Here is a 14,748-nt window from a genome sequence, read left to right on the forward strand (position 1 = left end):
TGTTCTCCAGCAGGATTTTTGCTTGTAATAAAGTGTCGGTGACATCTTTTCCCATGGACAATTATTTAAAAATATCTTCCATTTTCTCCTAGAAAACAAACCTCAAGCAGATGGACAATCTTATGCCCTCAGTGTTGGCAGCACGAGAACCTTCCAGTCTGCCCAGCCTCCATGATGCAGATGGTCGGTTTCCTCCCTGTGCATCAGAGCCCACAGTCAGCCAGCAGTTTGCTTCTCCTCCTGAAGATGCTGAGAGCTCTCAGTGCTGCCATGGGATCACTGTGGGGCAGGCTGAAAGTTCCTATGACATGTCAAGTGTGGTTAAGGAAGAGAATACAGACTGTTCCTGTGGGAAGGAAAATACAGACCTGGAGAAGGACGGAGAGGTGGAGCCAGCACCTACTGTGGACTCTGAGGCTCTGTCTCATCCTGACGGCTGCCCTCAGAGCACACCTGATTGCAGAGGAAAGGGCACAGAAGGCCTTCCGTCCTGTGGAATCACAAATGAAGAAACTGGAACAAAATCTGCTGCTGCAGCCACAGACCAGGAGTCTCTGGGCAGTGGAGGCAGTGTCCTGCAGGGAGGTGTGGTCATGGAGCCCGGCACTGCCCAGCCTCCCGCTGAAGGCGGACTGGTGGTCGGTTCCACAGGTGCCAGTGTCTCGGAGGTTGTAGGGGAAACGGAGGGTGGTCTCATGAACCCAGACACCACCATCCAGAGGAACAGGCTTGAAGTAGGGGAGAGTACCAAGGAGAGATTTGAGGATTCCAGTGTCTGCACAGCTGGAGTCTCTGACATAAAAGTCACAGACGAGCCTGTGGATAAAGCCAGTGTTCCAGACGACGCCTCTGCCACTGGCTCCCTGGATACTGACAAGCCTGCAGAGTCTTTACTTGCAGTCAGTCACGGAGAAGCCCCCACTGAAAAAACTGCAGAAACGGAAACTTGTAGATGTAGTGAAGAGACCGCTGATGCTCCCAGAGCCGAGAACTCTCAGGTAGTTCCAACTGCTGCAGAAGACAGGAATTCAGAAGGGTTAGAACCTGACACTCCCTTAGCGAGTGTGTGTGTGGCGGTGTCACCCTCTGATCTAACCCTTCCCAGGCCACAGACAGATGTTACGCCAAATCAGACATCAGAAACGGCTTCATCTCATGTTCAAAGCCAAAACAGCAAACCACCCATCTGTTCGACAACTGGAGATGATCAACTTTGTGCTGCCTCTGCCTGTCAGCAGAACACGGTGACTTCTAGTGGAGTGTTGGCTGCAAAACCCAGTGATGACATAGTGACCCAGCCTGAAAGTAGCACCACAGGACTATTCACCACACAACACCCGCCCACTGTCATCTGCCCGGAAGGCCCACAGACTGACACAGCCCCCCCTGACCCGACTAGAGAGACCCAGGAACATGTGGCTTTTTGTCCTCTCAAAGTTGCAGATACAGAAAGCCAAGGAAAAGATGTGAAACTAGAATCATCTCTAATAGACATGCTTGAGGGGCTTCCACATCCGCATGCAGTTGTCCCCGGAGCTGAGAGAGAACGGGTATCAGACCAGGCAGTAACATCAGGCAGGACTTTCTCTCTGGCAAGCAGTCCCAGCAGTGAATCAGTAACCAAAGATGACGCACTTTCTCTTGTCCCCTCCCAGAATGAAAAGGGAACAGCAACTCTTGAACCATACACAGACTGTAGAGATGGCCCAGACGGACATTCGAATGATCCAGAGAAGCAGCCACGAGAAGACGGTGCAGCGGACCTGTGCGCACTCTCTTCTGCTCTAGGTCTTCAGCCCGGCATGGGGAACACCAGCCCCGGAGGACTTGGTGGGGAGCATGAGAGTCCCTGCCTCCCAGCTTCCCCTGAAGTCCTGGAAATTGAAGGAGGCACTGACTCTTCCCTGCTACATGTGGGTGAGGCCACTTTGGCTTCTGATTCTGTTTTGATTGAAGAAGAAAACCAGGTGGTTCCAGAAAGCCCTGCAGCTCAGGGCCCAGATGACAAGGATAAAGCAGTGAGCTGTTCCTCCATCAGGGAAGACACTCTTTGTTCAGGAACGTTGCAGGAAGAGCAGAGAACACCACCTCCTGGACAAGAGCCCCCAGGATTTGGTGAAGAACCTAGCTCAGCTGTCTGTGCTGAGGACAGAGTGCTTCGGCACGGTAATTCACTGGGCACACCCTTGGCCTGTCTTAACGCAGAAACTAAACATAACAAGGAAGTGGCCCCACCAGTCTCACTGCTGACTGAAGGTGGGGCTGCACAGAGCCTGGTGCCACCAGGAGCAAGTCCAGCTGCAGACGCAAGCCAGGAAGCCTTGGGTGCAGAGCAGAGCAGCTCACCACCGTTACCAGATGGGTCTGAGGCTCTTAACTGCAGTCAACCTTCTGCTCTGGATGTTGGAGTGGAAAACACTCAGTCCCAGGGCAAGACCCCTGCTTGTGAGGTGAGTGGAAATGTGGTATTGGATGGTGCCGTGGTCCAGGGCACGGTTGGAGCCAGAAGAGAGGATATATCACACAACACCCATGACGTCCCGATTCCACAGGTGTCGCTGGGCCAGGAGAAGAGTATGATCCTGGGAGCTTTACCAGATGAAGCTGTGACTGACCTCCAGGGCGCCGCAACCCCAGAGGTGGCGTCTCTTGGTCAGCAGGAGGGGAAGCTGGCTGGAGTGGACAGCAACTGCAGCGTGGGTGACTCCAAGGGGGCACAGATGAGAGAGGAGGCACACCCTGTCCCGCTGCAGCCCAGTGCAGCAGACCTCCCCACAGAGCCCCAGCTCTCGGGCTGTGGTGACGAGGTCCCAGGCAGGGAGAGAGGCACTGCCCCACTGCCCTGCACTCTCTCTGCCAAAGCTGCGCATCTGCCTGAGAGAGCAGACTCGATCGAGGCAGCTGCGAGTCGCATAGTGGATGCTGTCATAGCACGAGTCAAGGCCTCGGGAGCGCTGATGACGGAGGGGAAAGTCAGTCACATGTCGCTGCCCAGTCCTTCCGAGTCGGGCCCAGTGACTGAACAGCTAGAAGGTGCTGCTGCGAGGAAGGCGAGTGCTTTCCAGCCTGTGGGGACCCCACACATGGGCACTATTCGTGGAGAAGCCTCTGGGAGCCTTGCAGGATGCTTTGCTGGAAGGGAGGAGCCAGAGAAGAGTATTGTGCCTGTCCAGGGACCTCCACCGGCAACAGGTAAGCAAAGCAGAAATCAAAATCAGTAGTTGGAGAAACAGATCCCCTTCAGAGTCTCTGATATGCTGGTAAAAGTACAGGTGTTGTTGTTTGGTGGCCCTGTGTTCATTGGGTAGGTTGCCAAGTTACTAGTCAACACCATCCGGAAAGGCTCGTCATCTCAGGCTTGGGCAGATTTTGCTTCCTGTGTGCCAGACTCCAGGCTTGATTGCTTAAAGCTTATAAGTGCTCTGTCTGTCACACTGGAGCAGTGGCAACTTTCCTAACCTGGAAAACAGTGCTGAGATCCAGGTGCTCTAAAATGATAATAAAGGAATATAGCAGATGTTTTTATTCACATGGCTTTAGTCCTTTCTCTCAAGAACCATAATAGGGCTGAAAAAGTGTGTTTTATTTACAAGCCTGAAACTTCTTTTCCTCTCCTAGCATCGTAGTCTGTGTCCTGAGCAAACTTAGTCAGAGTGATTTCATGAACAACTGTAAGTGCCGTTCCAAGCCGATGGCCCAGCGTCCCCAATGGTGGTATTAGGTCACTGGTGGAGGTTAGGGGGAAGGGAACTCCCCCCTTTTCCTGCCTGAGCCGCAGACCTCCACAGACCTGCAGTCCACTGCCTGTTGCTCTTGGGCAGCAGTCTGGGAATTCAGGACCCTGCACAGCGCAGGGGATAGGATGCAGGATTTCCGCCCAAGCCTCGTCTGCTGAGCTGCTGTCACCCGGCAGTCGTTGTGTCTGCTTATCTGGGTGAAGCAGCTGCACTAAGCAGATTGCTCACACAGCAGCCGGTTCTGTCTGTGGGTAACCATGTCCAGAGAGAGCAAAGAGAAACCACTGTGGCTCGGTGGAAATGAACGGCCTGAATAAAATTTCTTACTGGGGGGCTTGAGGCTAAAGTTCAAACTGGAGTCGGACTCAAGGTTTTGACTCCGGAAGCCATTCAGGGTTCAGTTTGATTCCCACCTGGAAACCACCACCTGTTACCAGGTATAGACAGAGGACCCGTCTCCATGCTTGTCCCCAGGCTCTTGTAGGTAAGAAGCCTGTTTTGTTTTTATTGTTTGATTGTTTCTGCTGTTCTTCCTAATTTTTGAAAACCCCTTTACTGTATTATGTGTTAAGACTGTAGGGGTGGGGTGTGGAGAAAAAAGAACAAATAGAATAAGAAAAGAAGTTGCTTTGGAAAAAGAGCAATTTAAATAGTGGTCGTTTTCCCTGATAAAGGGTTTTTTAGCCATTTATAATCTATTTTTCCAGTTGAGGGATTTAAGAAACCTGAGGTAGTATTTTTGATGACTTCAGGCTTTTTGTTATATTAGTGTTTTGTATTGTTAATGAGAGAAATTTGTCGACTGCTACTCAGAAGTTTAAAGGAGAAGGTCTCTAATTTTTAAAATAAAGCACAACAACAAGTCTATTTTGGGGGCCCTGGCAGGTTGATGTTTCAGAAGAACGGGCGTGGCTGTAAGCTGACTCCTGGCTGTGTTCTTTCCGTTTGGGTGCTGCATCTTTGGCCACATGAGCTGAAATTATTTCTCTTTCTGGCTCAGTGGTCAGAATTTAACCCAAGCAAGTACGAACTAAGGTTTGTGTCTATAGTACATTATGAGAAAAGGTAGAAACCAGGAAGAGTTTCAGAGTTTGAGCTGTAATAGGACACAAATGAAGTAAAGATGCTGAGACATTATATTTAAGATTTTAAACTTATGAAGGAAAATGAGAAGAAAATGAAGTTTCAGCAGTATCTGTGGTTTGGGGTTGGTCGGTATGTGTGGGCGCATTACTTGTTCTGCTACCAAGAGGAGTCGTGTGTGCTCCTCAGAGAGAAATAGCCAGTGATGAAGAAATTGGTACTTTCTTCAGAAAATAGCCAGGATTGGGGAAAGCCCCTGGTCACACTGCCCCAGGGAAAAAGCACCTGAGTGTGATCTCAGACCAAAGGGTATTTTCTAGGAAGTTGACATTCCATTTGTGAATTTAACCCTACTGTTTCATAAGTGAGGAAACACCAGTTTAACTACTGGTTTGGCCCGAGCCACATGGCATTGGCTTCTGTTTTCATATTCTGTTGTCGGCAAAGCCAAATAGAAATTGAGATGAGGAAAACACAAAACTTCCAGTTAGAATGAGGTACCCTTCACCCGTCAAGAGCGTTGACCCCAGTGCTGTGGGAAGTTGTGCGTGACAGGGCCAGGCCAGTCCCACAGAGGCTGCCGACACCCCGCAGGTCTCAGTAATCTGTTAACTGTTGTGACTGGTCGCTATTTGCCAAGATAGGTATTTTCAGGTGATGGGTATAGGATAGTAAGGATGTGCCAAAAATCACATCCCCAAATAAATAAAACAAAAATCATCAACGACCCTCCCCCCATCCCCCCCAAAAAGCTATCTTACTCACTTAGAAATGTTTTAATCAAGGAATACTTCTAAGGGGGTTGCTTAATCAGATTTTTTTTTAAACTTAAATGACATTTTATGCAGTGTAAGACAGATTTTGGTTCTTTGGGTAAGGAAACATGTTTGCCCGTTTTTTAAATTGCTAGTAAGATGATACAATTAGAAGTGAGGGCACAGAAGGGAGACTTAGAAATGTTCATTTATAGGAATGTAACTTTCCTAAATCTAAAGTAGATCTTTATGCATCTCATAATATGCTACGAGAATACAATCTTAATATAATTTATTCTTTAGTGAAAGAAATCGCTCTGCCCTTTGGTGTAGGGAACATTTTTCTCTGCTGGAGTAGTGGCATGACTAGATTAATAACAAGAACAGAAAATTTTCCAAATGAAATTGAGGTGATAGTTTCATTTGTCTTTGGATTATCAAGGTTAATTTTGACTGTTTAACCATCAGTCCCCCTTAAAGAAGTGTCAAAGCCTAACTTTGCCTCAGACATCATTTTACCACTTCCTTCATGTATTTGCTTGACCATATAGTAGTCAGGTCAAAAATCACTACTGTTTGGTCTGTTGAGCATAATTCTAAAGAAAACATGAAAAAAAACTTTTTCTTATGAGAAGGAATTGCTAGTTTGTGATTATTTCTTCCTAAACAAGACATAAACGTTAAAACAAAGAATAATTGGCTAGAATAGTTCAGTCTTATCATTTGCAGTGATGGGTAGATGATTGTGTGTAGTATGTTTTTAAAGAACATTTGACTCTTCCCAAAGGCTTTATCTCATTCTCAGTGGCTCTTTCCTTTTTGTCCTGTACAAACAGTGTGCAAATGTCTCTTGCCTCTTTGATAATGGTCAGGATGGACAACCAGCTTAAGCTGTTAATCTGTTCCCTTAAAACTTGTGAGTTTACTTTTCCATACGCAAGTCAGCACCACACTCATCGAATTGTCATGAAAAGTCAGTGAAAATGGAAGTTCAGTGGACATTGAACTAAATCTTTTCTTAGATGCAAATCCATACAGAGGCCAGGGAATAGCTCAGCTCAGGGGCAGAAATGAATACTTTCTGTTCAACACAAAAGCAAAAGCAAACACGCGAAACCTGGAGCATGTTGTGTACATAGTAAGGCCCAGGAATCAAATGCACTTTGTAACTGCCTTGTTCTCTTCAGAAATGCCAGGCACGAAAGCTGGAGATGAAGTGGATTCTGTGAGTGACGCCAGGGAGAGCTCAGTCTCTGAAGAGGTGGGTGCAGGGGACGTAACGTCTACACCTGAGGTGACACCAGGCCCGAAGACCCAGGTGGTAAGTGGCATCAAGTTTTCTGTGTGAGCACACTGTGTTTAGCCGGCTTTGCTGTGTGTGGTTCATGGCCTTGTTTTTTTAGCTGTGGGGATTTTTTTTATTCACAGTAGAGTTTTCCCCCCTCTTTCTCGTTCCCTCACGTACACATGTGGACGTGTGGTTGCAGTGAAGCTTTTACATAGCAGAGTTTTGGAACAGACCCTCCTGCATGAATCCCTTGGAGACTGTAATGAAAAAGATTTTCCCTCTGAGCACAAGACTTGCCAGTTTGTCATGAGATTTAACATGTCACAAAATGGGAATTACCACAGAAAGGGATCTACTAATCCTCCTTAAACCTGACTCTTCTTTCTTTTATATGGAAACCAATAGCGAAAATGAGATTTTAACTTAAAGCTCAATACTGACTAAAGTATGAAGTGTATCATTTTTAGTGATTGAAAAAAAGGTTCAGTAGGTTTTCCTAACAGCTCTATTGAGACATAATTCACATAACCATAAAATCCACTCGTTCAAATAAAGTGCACAGTTTAGTTTTTTACAATGTATTTATGGAGTGATACACCCATCACCACTGTCTAAAACATCATGCCAAAAAGAAACCCCCATTTTCATTATCAGCCGTCCACCCCCACCTGCCTCAGCTGATAGGCACTGATCTCTTTTCTGTCTCTATGGATTTGCTCATTCTGGAACTTCACGTATGTGGGATTATACAATGAGGCCTTTTGTGACTGGTTTCTTTCACTTAGTGTACTATTTCAAGGTAACAGCCATGTTGTAACATGAATCAGTATTTCATTTCTTTTTATTGCCAAGTAATATTCCATTGTGTGGGTATACCACACTTTGTTGTACTTTGGAATTGTTTCTTTTTAGCTCTTATGAATGATAATTGCTGGGAACAAATTATTTATGTGTAAGTTTGTGTGGACGTTATGTTTTCATATACTTTGAGGTGGGTGTGCTGCATCATATGGTAATTCTGTATTTAATATTCAGTAAGTTTTCAAAAATGGTTTTCTTCAGGGACTTGAAATTATTTTCTTGTTTAAAGCTATTAACTTGTAAAAGAAGGGAACTTAAACCTGTTGAGAGAAACAGTGCTCTAAGCTTTAGATTCCATGCTTGTTTTAAAAAAAACCTTTTAGAAAGAAGCTGAATAATCAAGTTACTGGACTAAATCGTAATGCCCCTCAGAGAATTGGCCTTCCTTGTCTAGACTTGGGAGTGTACTGTTTTTGCTGTTCAGTGGGTTAAGAGGCATTTTTTCTCAAAGTTACCCCAGTAGGTAAACAGAACTATACCGTCCCAAACTGTTTCAAGTGTATGGACTGTGATAAACAAGCTTCCTTTTATTGGAGTGCAGTGGCAGGGAGGTGCTGACTGTTCTAACCCACCCCTTTTACAGATAATATTCATGACTAATGCCTGGGTGGCTGCTTGTACAGCAGGCCTTATTCAGACAAATGTTGCTTTTGCCCCTAGGGAGAGAAAAGGGAACACACCCTGTATGGGTACATGTGTCTTTGTTTCCAGAAACCCCTAAAAAGGGGAAGGAACAAGCTCACATCCTTGAATTCAGATGCCTCTGTTTGTCGGTCCTCCGTCTTAACATCCTGCTAAGTGGTGTCCTTCAGCACAGCCTGATGCTTGGCTGTGGACGCTTTGCTTTCCCATGAGGATAGCTCTGTCCGAATTGTATTTTGACTAATATAAAGAAGAAAACAAATACTTTTAAAAAAAAAAAAAAGTTCCTTCTCTCCTCGTCTCTTTCCTGTTCTTATTTTCGTTCCAGTTTTAGGAGTTTAGAGAAAGAATATTCCTTGGGCTGGTCATCATGCCTCATTTTACAGATACAAGAATTAAACCCTTGGAGAGTCACGTGACTAGCTCAGGGTCTGATCCTGCTAGAGTCGGAACTTGTAGTTTTGATTCTAGCCTAGGGCTTACGGAACAGAGTGCCTTCCTCCCTGACTCTTACCCAGGCTCTCTGACTGTGGGTGTAGTCTAAGGAGCATCGGTACGTGAGAACCACATGATTAGTCTGTTGCTGGGGGGGTATCTGTGCTTTGTATCTGCCTTCATTTAGTATCATTAGAGAAAGCATATGTTAATGGGATTTTTAGTTCTTGAAGATTTTCAGGTCTGAACAGTGGAGGTTTCTGTGTTCACAGCATTCTTAAAGTGATGTAAAATCTGCCAGAGTTGCCTCATTTGCTGTGAATTGGAAGGATGAAGCATGAACATACTTTAATCCTGCCCATGTCCCACTTTCTCTTTTTCCCACTTAACTCTTCGCATACTGTGTTCATTGAGAAGTTCGTGAGCTTTTTTTGGTAAATGACAGAGAGTAAATATTTGGGGGTTTGTGAGATATTCGATCTCTGTCACAACCAATCAGCTTTGCTGTACAGTGTGAAAGCGGGCCATGGGCTGCTTGTAAACAAGAGTATGACTGTTCCAATAAAACTATTCATATAAATTTGAATTTCATATAACAAAATCATTTCATATCATGAAATACTCTTTTGAATTTTTTTCAGTCATTTAAAAATGTAAAATCTACTCTTAGGGTTTTTTCACGGGCTGTACAGAGATGAGCAGTGGTCCCCTGGCCTCAGAAGGTCCTTGTGCATCAACAGATGAAATGAGGGAGAAAGCACAAGTTGTTTTGGCTTGTGGTGAAAGCTCTGGCTATTAAGCTGCATGTTAGAAGGGAGAGAGCCAGTTCTGTGTGTCTCCGGACAGTGTCTCCAGGGCTCAGCTTCCTTACTCTGGTCATCTTTGAGCCTTAACCTTCTGGAGTCTGGGTTTGCAGTCTGAAAAGAGCTTGTGACTGTAGTTGAGGGTGGAATGGGATTTGTTTAGTATTATTTAATCCAGTCTTTCAGACGCATGCCCAGTCTGTATGTTGGCCTTGGGAATAAGCCAGATAGCTTCATTGAATCATTGTTTCACTGAATCATCCCCTTCCAAATGGAAAATGGGAAAATTTATGTATCTTATGCTTTGCTACTGTCTTGAAAACCTGGAACAATGGTGCATTTATGGCAATTTTCTAGTAAATGTAAATGGAGAATCCATTTTAAATCCTTTTAGAAGTCTTCCTGTCTTGTAACCTTCTCTAAGCATATAATTGTCAGTGCATGGTGACCTCTGTCAAGTGTGGCACCACTAAGTATTTAAAGAAAAAGGTACAGTTGGGTTATGGTCTTTAGTCCAGTAATCTGATATGTCATAAAAACCAAGGAGTAGTTCTTCATTCTTTAACCTGTTTAACCCATTGTGCTATAAATGGGCCGTTCCTTTAGAGGTAGGTCAGTAATGCTTAAAATCATGATTCATAAAGGAATTGGCAGTATCGAGAGCAGTGCTCGTATTCTTGGAGAAAACACATGCATGTGTGAAATGCTGCAGGTTTCTCGACACTTGGTACACGATCCTCATAGATACTTCCTAACTGGGTCGAAAACTGTTCACAATTCAAGAGGCCAAGTTTCACACATAATATGATCCATTCTCATTAGTCACTTTGTCAGCATTTTATAGTTGTGGTTTGTTATTAAGTGTTACCAAAGCCTTAATACTAATCACAGTTTAATTTTCAACATTATCCCTTCTTACATACATTGCTAGTTTCAAGGTTTTCAGATTACCTTTTGTTTTCATCTTTTTTTCCCTCAATGAGTTAATATGTAACAAGTACATAGAGTCTGGCACATGATTAAGTATGGCTTAGCATTATTATTATTAATTAGTTTCATAATTTCAGATTCCAATATCCTTTTTACACATTAAATAATCAGTGGCGTCAGGTGGTTCCTAAAACAATCAACCCTCAGTTTCTGCTTCTTGAACATTGCCATGAAGGCCTCAGAAATACCATCAGACAGTCATTCAAGTTGGGAGACAAGGAGCTTGTTTACCTCTGAGACCTTTAGAATTTAAGTATCATCCGAAGTCTCATACCTTTGCTTTCTAGGAGAAACAGATGGTTTCTGGGTGGTTAAGTGACTTGCCTTGTTTCACAACTAGTTAACTCTGTAAGCCAGACTACAACCTCTCTCCTGTGTCAGTAATGTGTCTGCAGCACTGTGGTTTCCAGAAGAGCCATCCGAGGCTCGGTACACCTCTGGGGAGTTCAGTTCACTTGGATGAGTTTTTGCATTTTAAACAAGTACTCCTGAATGATGCGTATACACACTAAGATTCTAAATCCATTGCATTATCCTCCCATGCTTTCAGTGATAGTTGGAAAAATTCCTTTGGCCATTTTAGGACCTAAGCTGATTGACTTTTAAATTGTCTCATGTTCTTACTATAATTTGCTTAGCTGTAGCTAAATACCACCAAGATGGTATTTGTCCAGAGAGGTTACTTTCAGTGCAGAAATTGCAAAGATTTTCCAGACCTGCCTTTTATTTTCTAAAGAATGGTATGACTCGGTACAGAGATGACATTGAACACCGAAGTCCAGACCAGAAAGCCTTCTGGGACCATTGACCTTGAGAGTATGCTTGCTCCGTGGTGGCCAGGAAAGAGTTCCGGCTCCTACTCCACTTCCCTGGTGCTGCCAGCCAGCATACTCCATGTCTTCTGTGAGTCTTTTCTCTTCGATATGTGGCCAAGTTCTTTAGGAAGGAGCTGGCTTCCCTGGGATGTCTGTTTGTTGAGGTATTTCTGTAATAATTCCTTTTTCAAATGCTCATTGCATAAGTCTATTAGCCATAGAGAACAGTTAATTCAGCAAACCAGTATCTCTTGTCAAGACGCTCATGGTGTTCACGCACAACTGTACAATCCCATATGTTGAGTATTAGGTTACTGGGAAAGTCCACTCTTCACGTAGCACACACTCCCCAATCAGGAAAGCATTTTAAATCAGAACCATGCTCCCCCCTTTTTAAAATCACTACACAACCAAACATTAAATTAACTGAATTTCCATTCTTAATTATTTTTACAACAGTATTGATATCTGTTTCTTCAAGGTTGTGGTAAGGACAGTTTTGGACTATTCCTGGTTAAAATCTTGGGTTCTCTTGTACTTTTGATATTTTCTGTATTTTCTTTCTCTTGTCCCAAGGGGGCGAGCTTGCATTTCCATCCATAGTCCAGAGGTCTCCTTAAAAGATTTTGTTTTTGTGTGGCTGTTCACAGACTTCATGCTCAGCTGCCATAGGAAAATACAGCGGCTCTCAGGCTACTCGGTAACTAACTGGACAAGCCGTAACACTGACATTCAGAGTGCCTTACACATCCTACCCTCTTCTTTTAACAGCTTTCAATTTTTAAAAAAGGTCCTTTAAAAAAATCTATCTGCTGTCATATTTACATACATAGTTTTGTGGTGTACATGCCACCCAGGAAAAGGCAAAATGGACTTTTAATGTCACCAATAAGTCTTTTCTGCATATATTTGGCATTTAAGAGAACCAGCCTCCCCCGCACCACACCCAGTTGTCACTTTTGGGTCCAAAGCTAGAGCTAGCTTCAAGCAGGGGGAAACTTACTTTTCAGCTTTTTTGTACAAAATGTTTGGAAATACTCTGATGTCTCTTCTGAGATGGAGAGTTAACAGGGAATTCTGCAGTTATTCTTCTAGAGAAGATAGTTGCAAAAAAAAGAAGTGCCTTGAAGAACTCCAGATCGTAAAGCCAGAAGTGGAAAAACTACAACCTTAGTGTAAAAGTACCTGTAGATATGAGTATAATTTAATGACTTGCTATACATTTTTTTCTTTATCCTAATTGAGGTGTAGTTGATGTTCAATGTTACTTAGGTTTCAGGTGTACAACATGGTGGTTCACAATTTTTGAAGGTTATACTGCATTTATAGTTATTATAAAGTGTTGGCTGTATTCCCCGTGTTGTACAGTATATCCTTGTAGACTGTTTTTTCACATAGTAGTTTGTGCCTGTTTATCCCCTACCCCTATCTTCACCACCCCCACTTCCTTCTCCCCACTGGCAACCACTAGTTTGTTCTCTGTATCTGTGAGTCTTTTTCTTTTTTGTTATATTCACTAGTTTGTTTTACTTTTTTAGATTCCACATATAAGTGATATCATACAGTATTTGTCTTTCTTTCATTTCTTTTTTTTTTTTTTAACAGAAGTACTAGGAATTGAACCCAGGACCTCATGCATGCTAAGCACGCTATCACTGAGCTATACCCTTCTCCTCTCTTTGATTTATTTCACTTAGCATAATATCCTCCAAGTACATCCATATTATTGCAAATGGCAAAATTTCATTCTTTTTTTATGGCTGAGTGGTGTTCCACTGTATATGACTATGCATCTTTCAGTGACCTTGAGGAAAATATTTAATTTCTTTGGTCTTTATTTTCTTGTTTGTATAACGGTTAGGTAATCTCTAGTTTCTTCCAGTTCTTAATTTTTGACTAGTGTGTGATTCTAAAATGATTGGAATACATTCATAAGTGTCGGGGTGTATATCTTATTGTGTTAGAGTCAAAGGACAATCACAAGGGACTTTTTAAAGTCCCACTTCCTTTAATGGCCAAATTCTTACTAATCATTTTTTTCTTTGAACATTTTCCAATGTGTTTTGCTCGGCAGCCTTACTTTATATTAATAATCTGCTTCTTTCTTTTATAGAACTGCTTACTAATAGGTCATGTGCATTTTGGAGGGGACATGTGTGCCTTACTGTTTCCCACCTGTTGGGATAGAAGAACCAAATCTGATTCTTACCACTCTTGGTCCATTTCTTATACTCCTCGTTTCACTTCTGTTCATTCGTATCTCACTATATTGACAACCAAGGCTAGTGGCCAAGCACATTGAAAAGGTCATGGAGCTCAGTAAACAAACTAAGGTTTCACTCCCACATCTGCCACTTTGATCTGTTTGTTTAGAGGCTCAGTTTCCTCATCTGTAAATTTGGGATAATGATGTCCACTTCAAGGGTTATTTGCACTAACTAGAGTTACTGTACTGTCTAGCATGTGATAAGCATTTTATAAGCAGTAGGTGTGATTCTAATCTCATTTTAAACTAACTCAGAATTATCAGACCCACTCAATACTCTGTGGATAAATGATTGTAAATAGGTGATAATTAAAATGGTCTTGGAAGAAATTACCCATCATATCAGGCCATAGTGGTACTCATTTAACTTATTATGTCACTTTATGTTGACTGTGAGGATGCACTGATTTATTCAGCAACTGTTCATTGAACTCTCCGGTAGGCCTTAAAAATGCTGAAATGAAAATTGTTCAGTCTCTGCATTCAAAGGTTTGTATTTCAGTGGGAAGAGACAATTATGAAACCAATAAGATACAGTCTGGCACATGTTAAAATATAGGTAAATTTAGTGTTGCTTATGAATAGGTATCTTTCAGTAAGATAAACGGTCAGTTCTTCTAAGTTCCTATATACCCCCTGGGAGGAGGGAATTTTCTAAAAAATGATGTATTATTTTTATGCTGTTTACCTCAAGTGGCCTTCCATGTTTCCTTGTGAAAGTGGATTGTCTGTTGTGAGAGTGAAGATCTGTGCATTCTGTGTCAGAAACACAGGCGTGGGTGTGATAGTTATTCCTGCCAGTAGACTTGAAAGGGCCCCCACCAGGCGATCTCTCAGGAAAGCTAGCGTATTGCTTCTGACCCCGGGTTCTGTGTTCAGCTTACTGACCTAAACATGACTTTGTGGCTGCTTGTTTTTGTCTCTTAAGAGAGGAAGCTTCCGTTGTAGAAAAACTAAAAGAAAAGTGTCGTTTGATCTGTGCAAAGAGGCCTGGGTCCTTCTCGGTGAGCCATGATTAGAGCAGTTGTGGATTTCTCACACTGGGTTTTGATGATGTAGTTTAAGAAGATGCC

The 14,748-nt window shown here is 43.2% G+C and overlaps 1 protein-coding gene across 15 annotated transcripts in view; it reads left to right on the top strand.

Moving 5' to 3' along the window:
* The window catches only part of AKAP13 (A-kinase anchoring protein 13), a 293,291-nt gene that overhangs the window by 152,135 nt on the left and 126,408 nt on the right, over positions 1–14,748 (top strand). For 14 of the 15 annotated variants that reach the window (XM_074354303.1, XM_074354305.1, XM_074354308.1 and 11 more), the window contains 2 exons: positions 93–3,192; positions 6,763–6,896. In XM_074354303.1, coding sequence (XP_074210404.1) covers positions 93–3,192; positions 6,763–6,896 — 3,234 coding nt within the window. The remainder of the gene's footprint in view (positions 1–92; positions 3,193–6,762; positions 6,897–14,748) is intronic. The other variant, XM_074354310.1, reaches the window with a different exon arrangement.

This window comes from Camelus bactrianus, chromosome 27 (genome assembly GCF_048773025.1).
Source record: "Camelus bactrianus isolate YW-2024 breed Bactrian camel chromosome 27, ASM4877302v1, whole genome shotgun sequence".
Classification (NCBI taxonomy): domain Eukaryota; kingdom Metazoa; phylum Chordata; class Mammalia; order Artiodactyla; family Camelidae; genus Camelus; species Camelus bactrianus.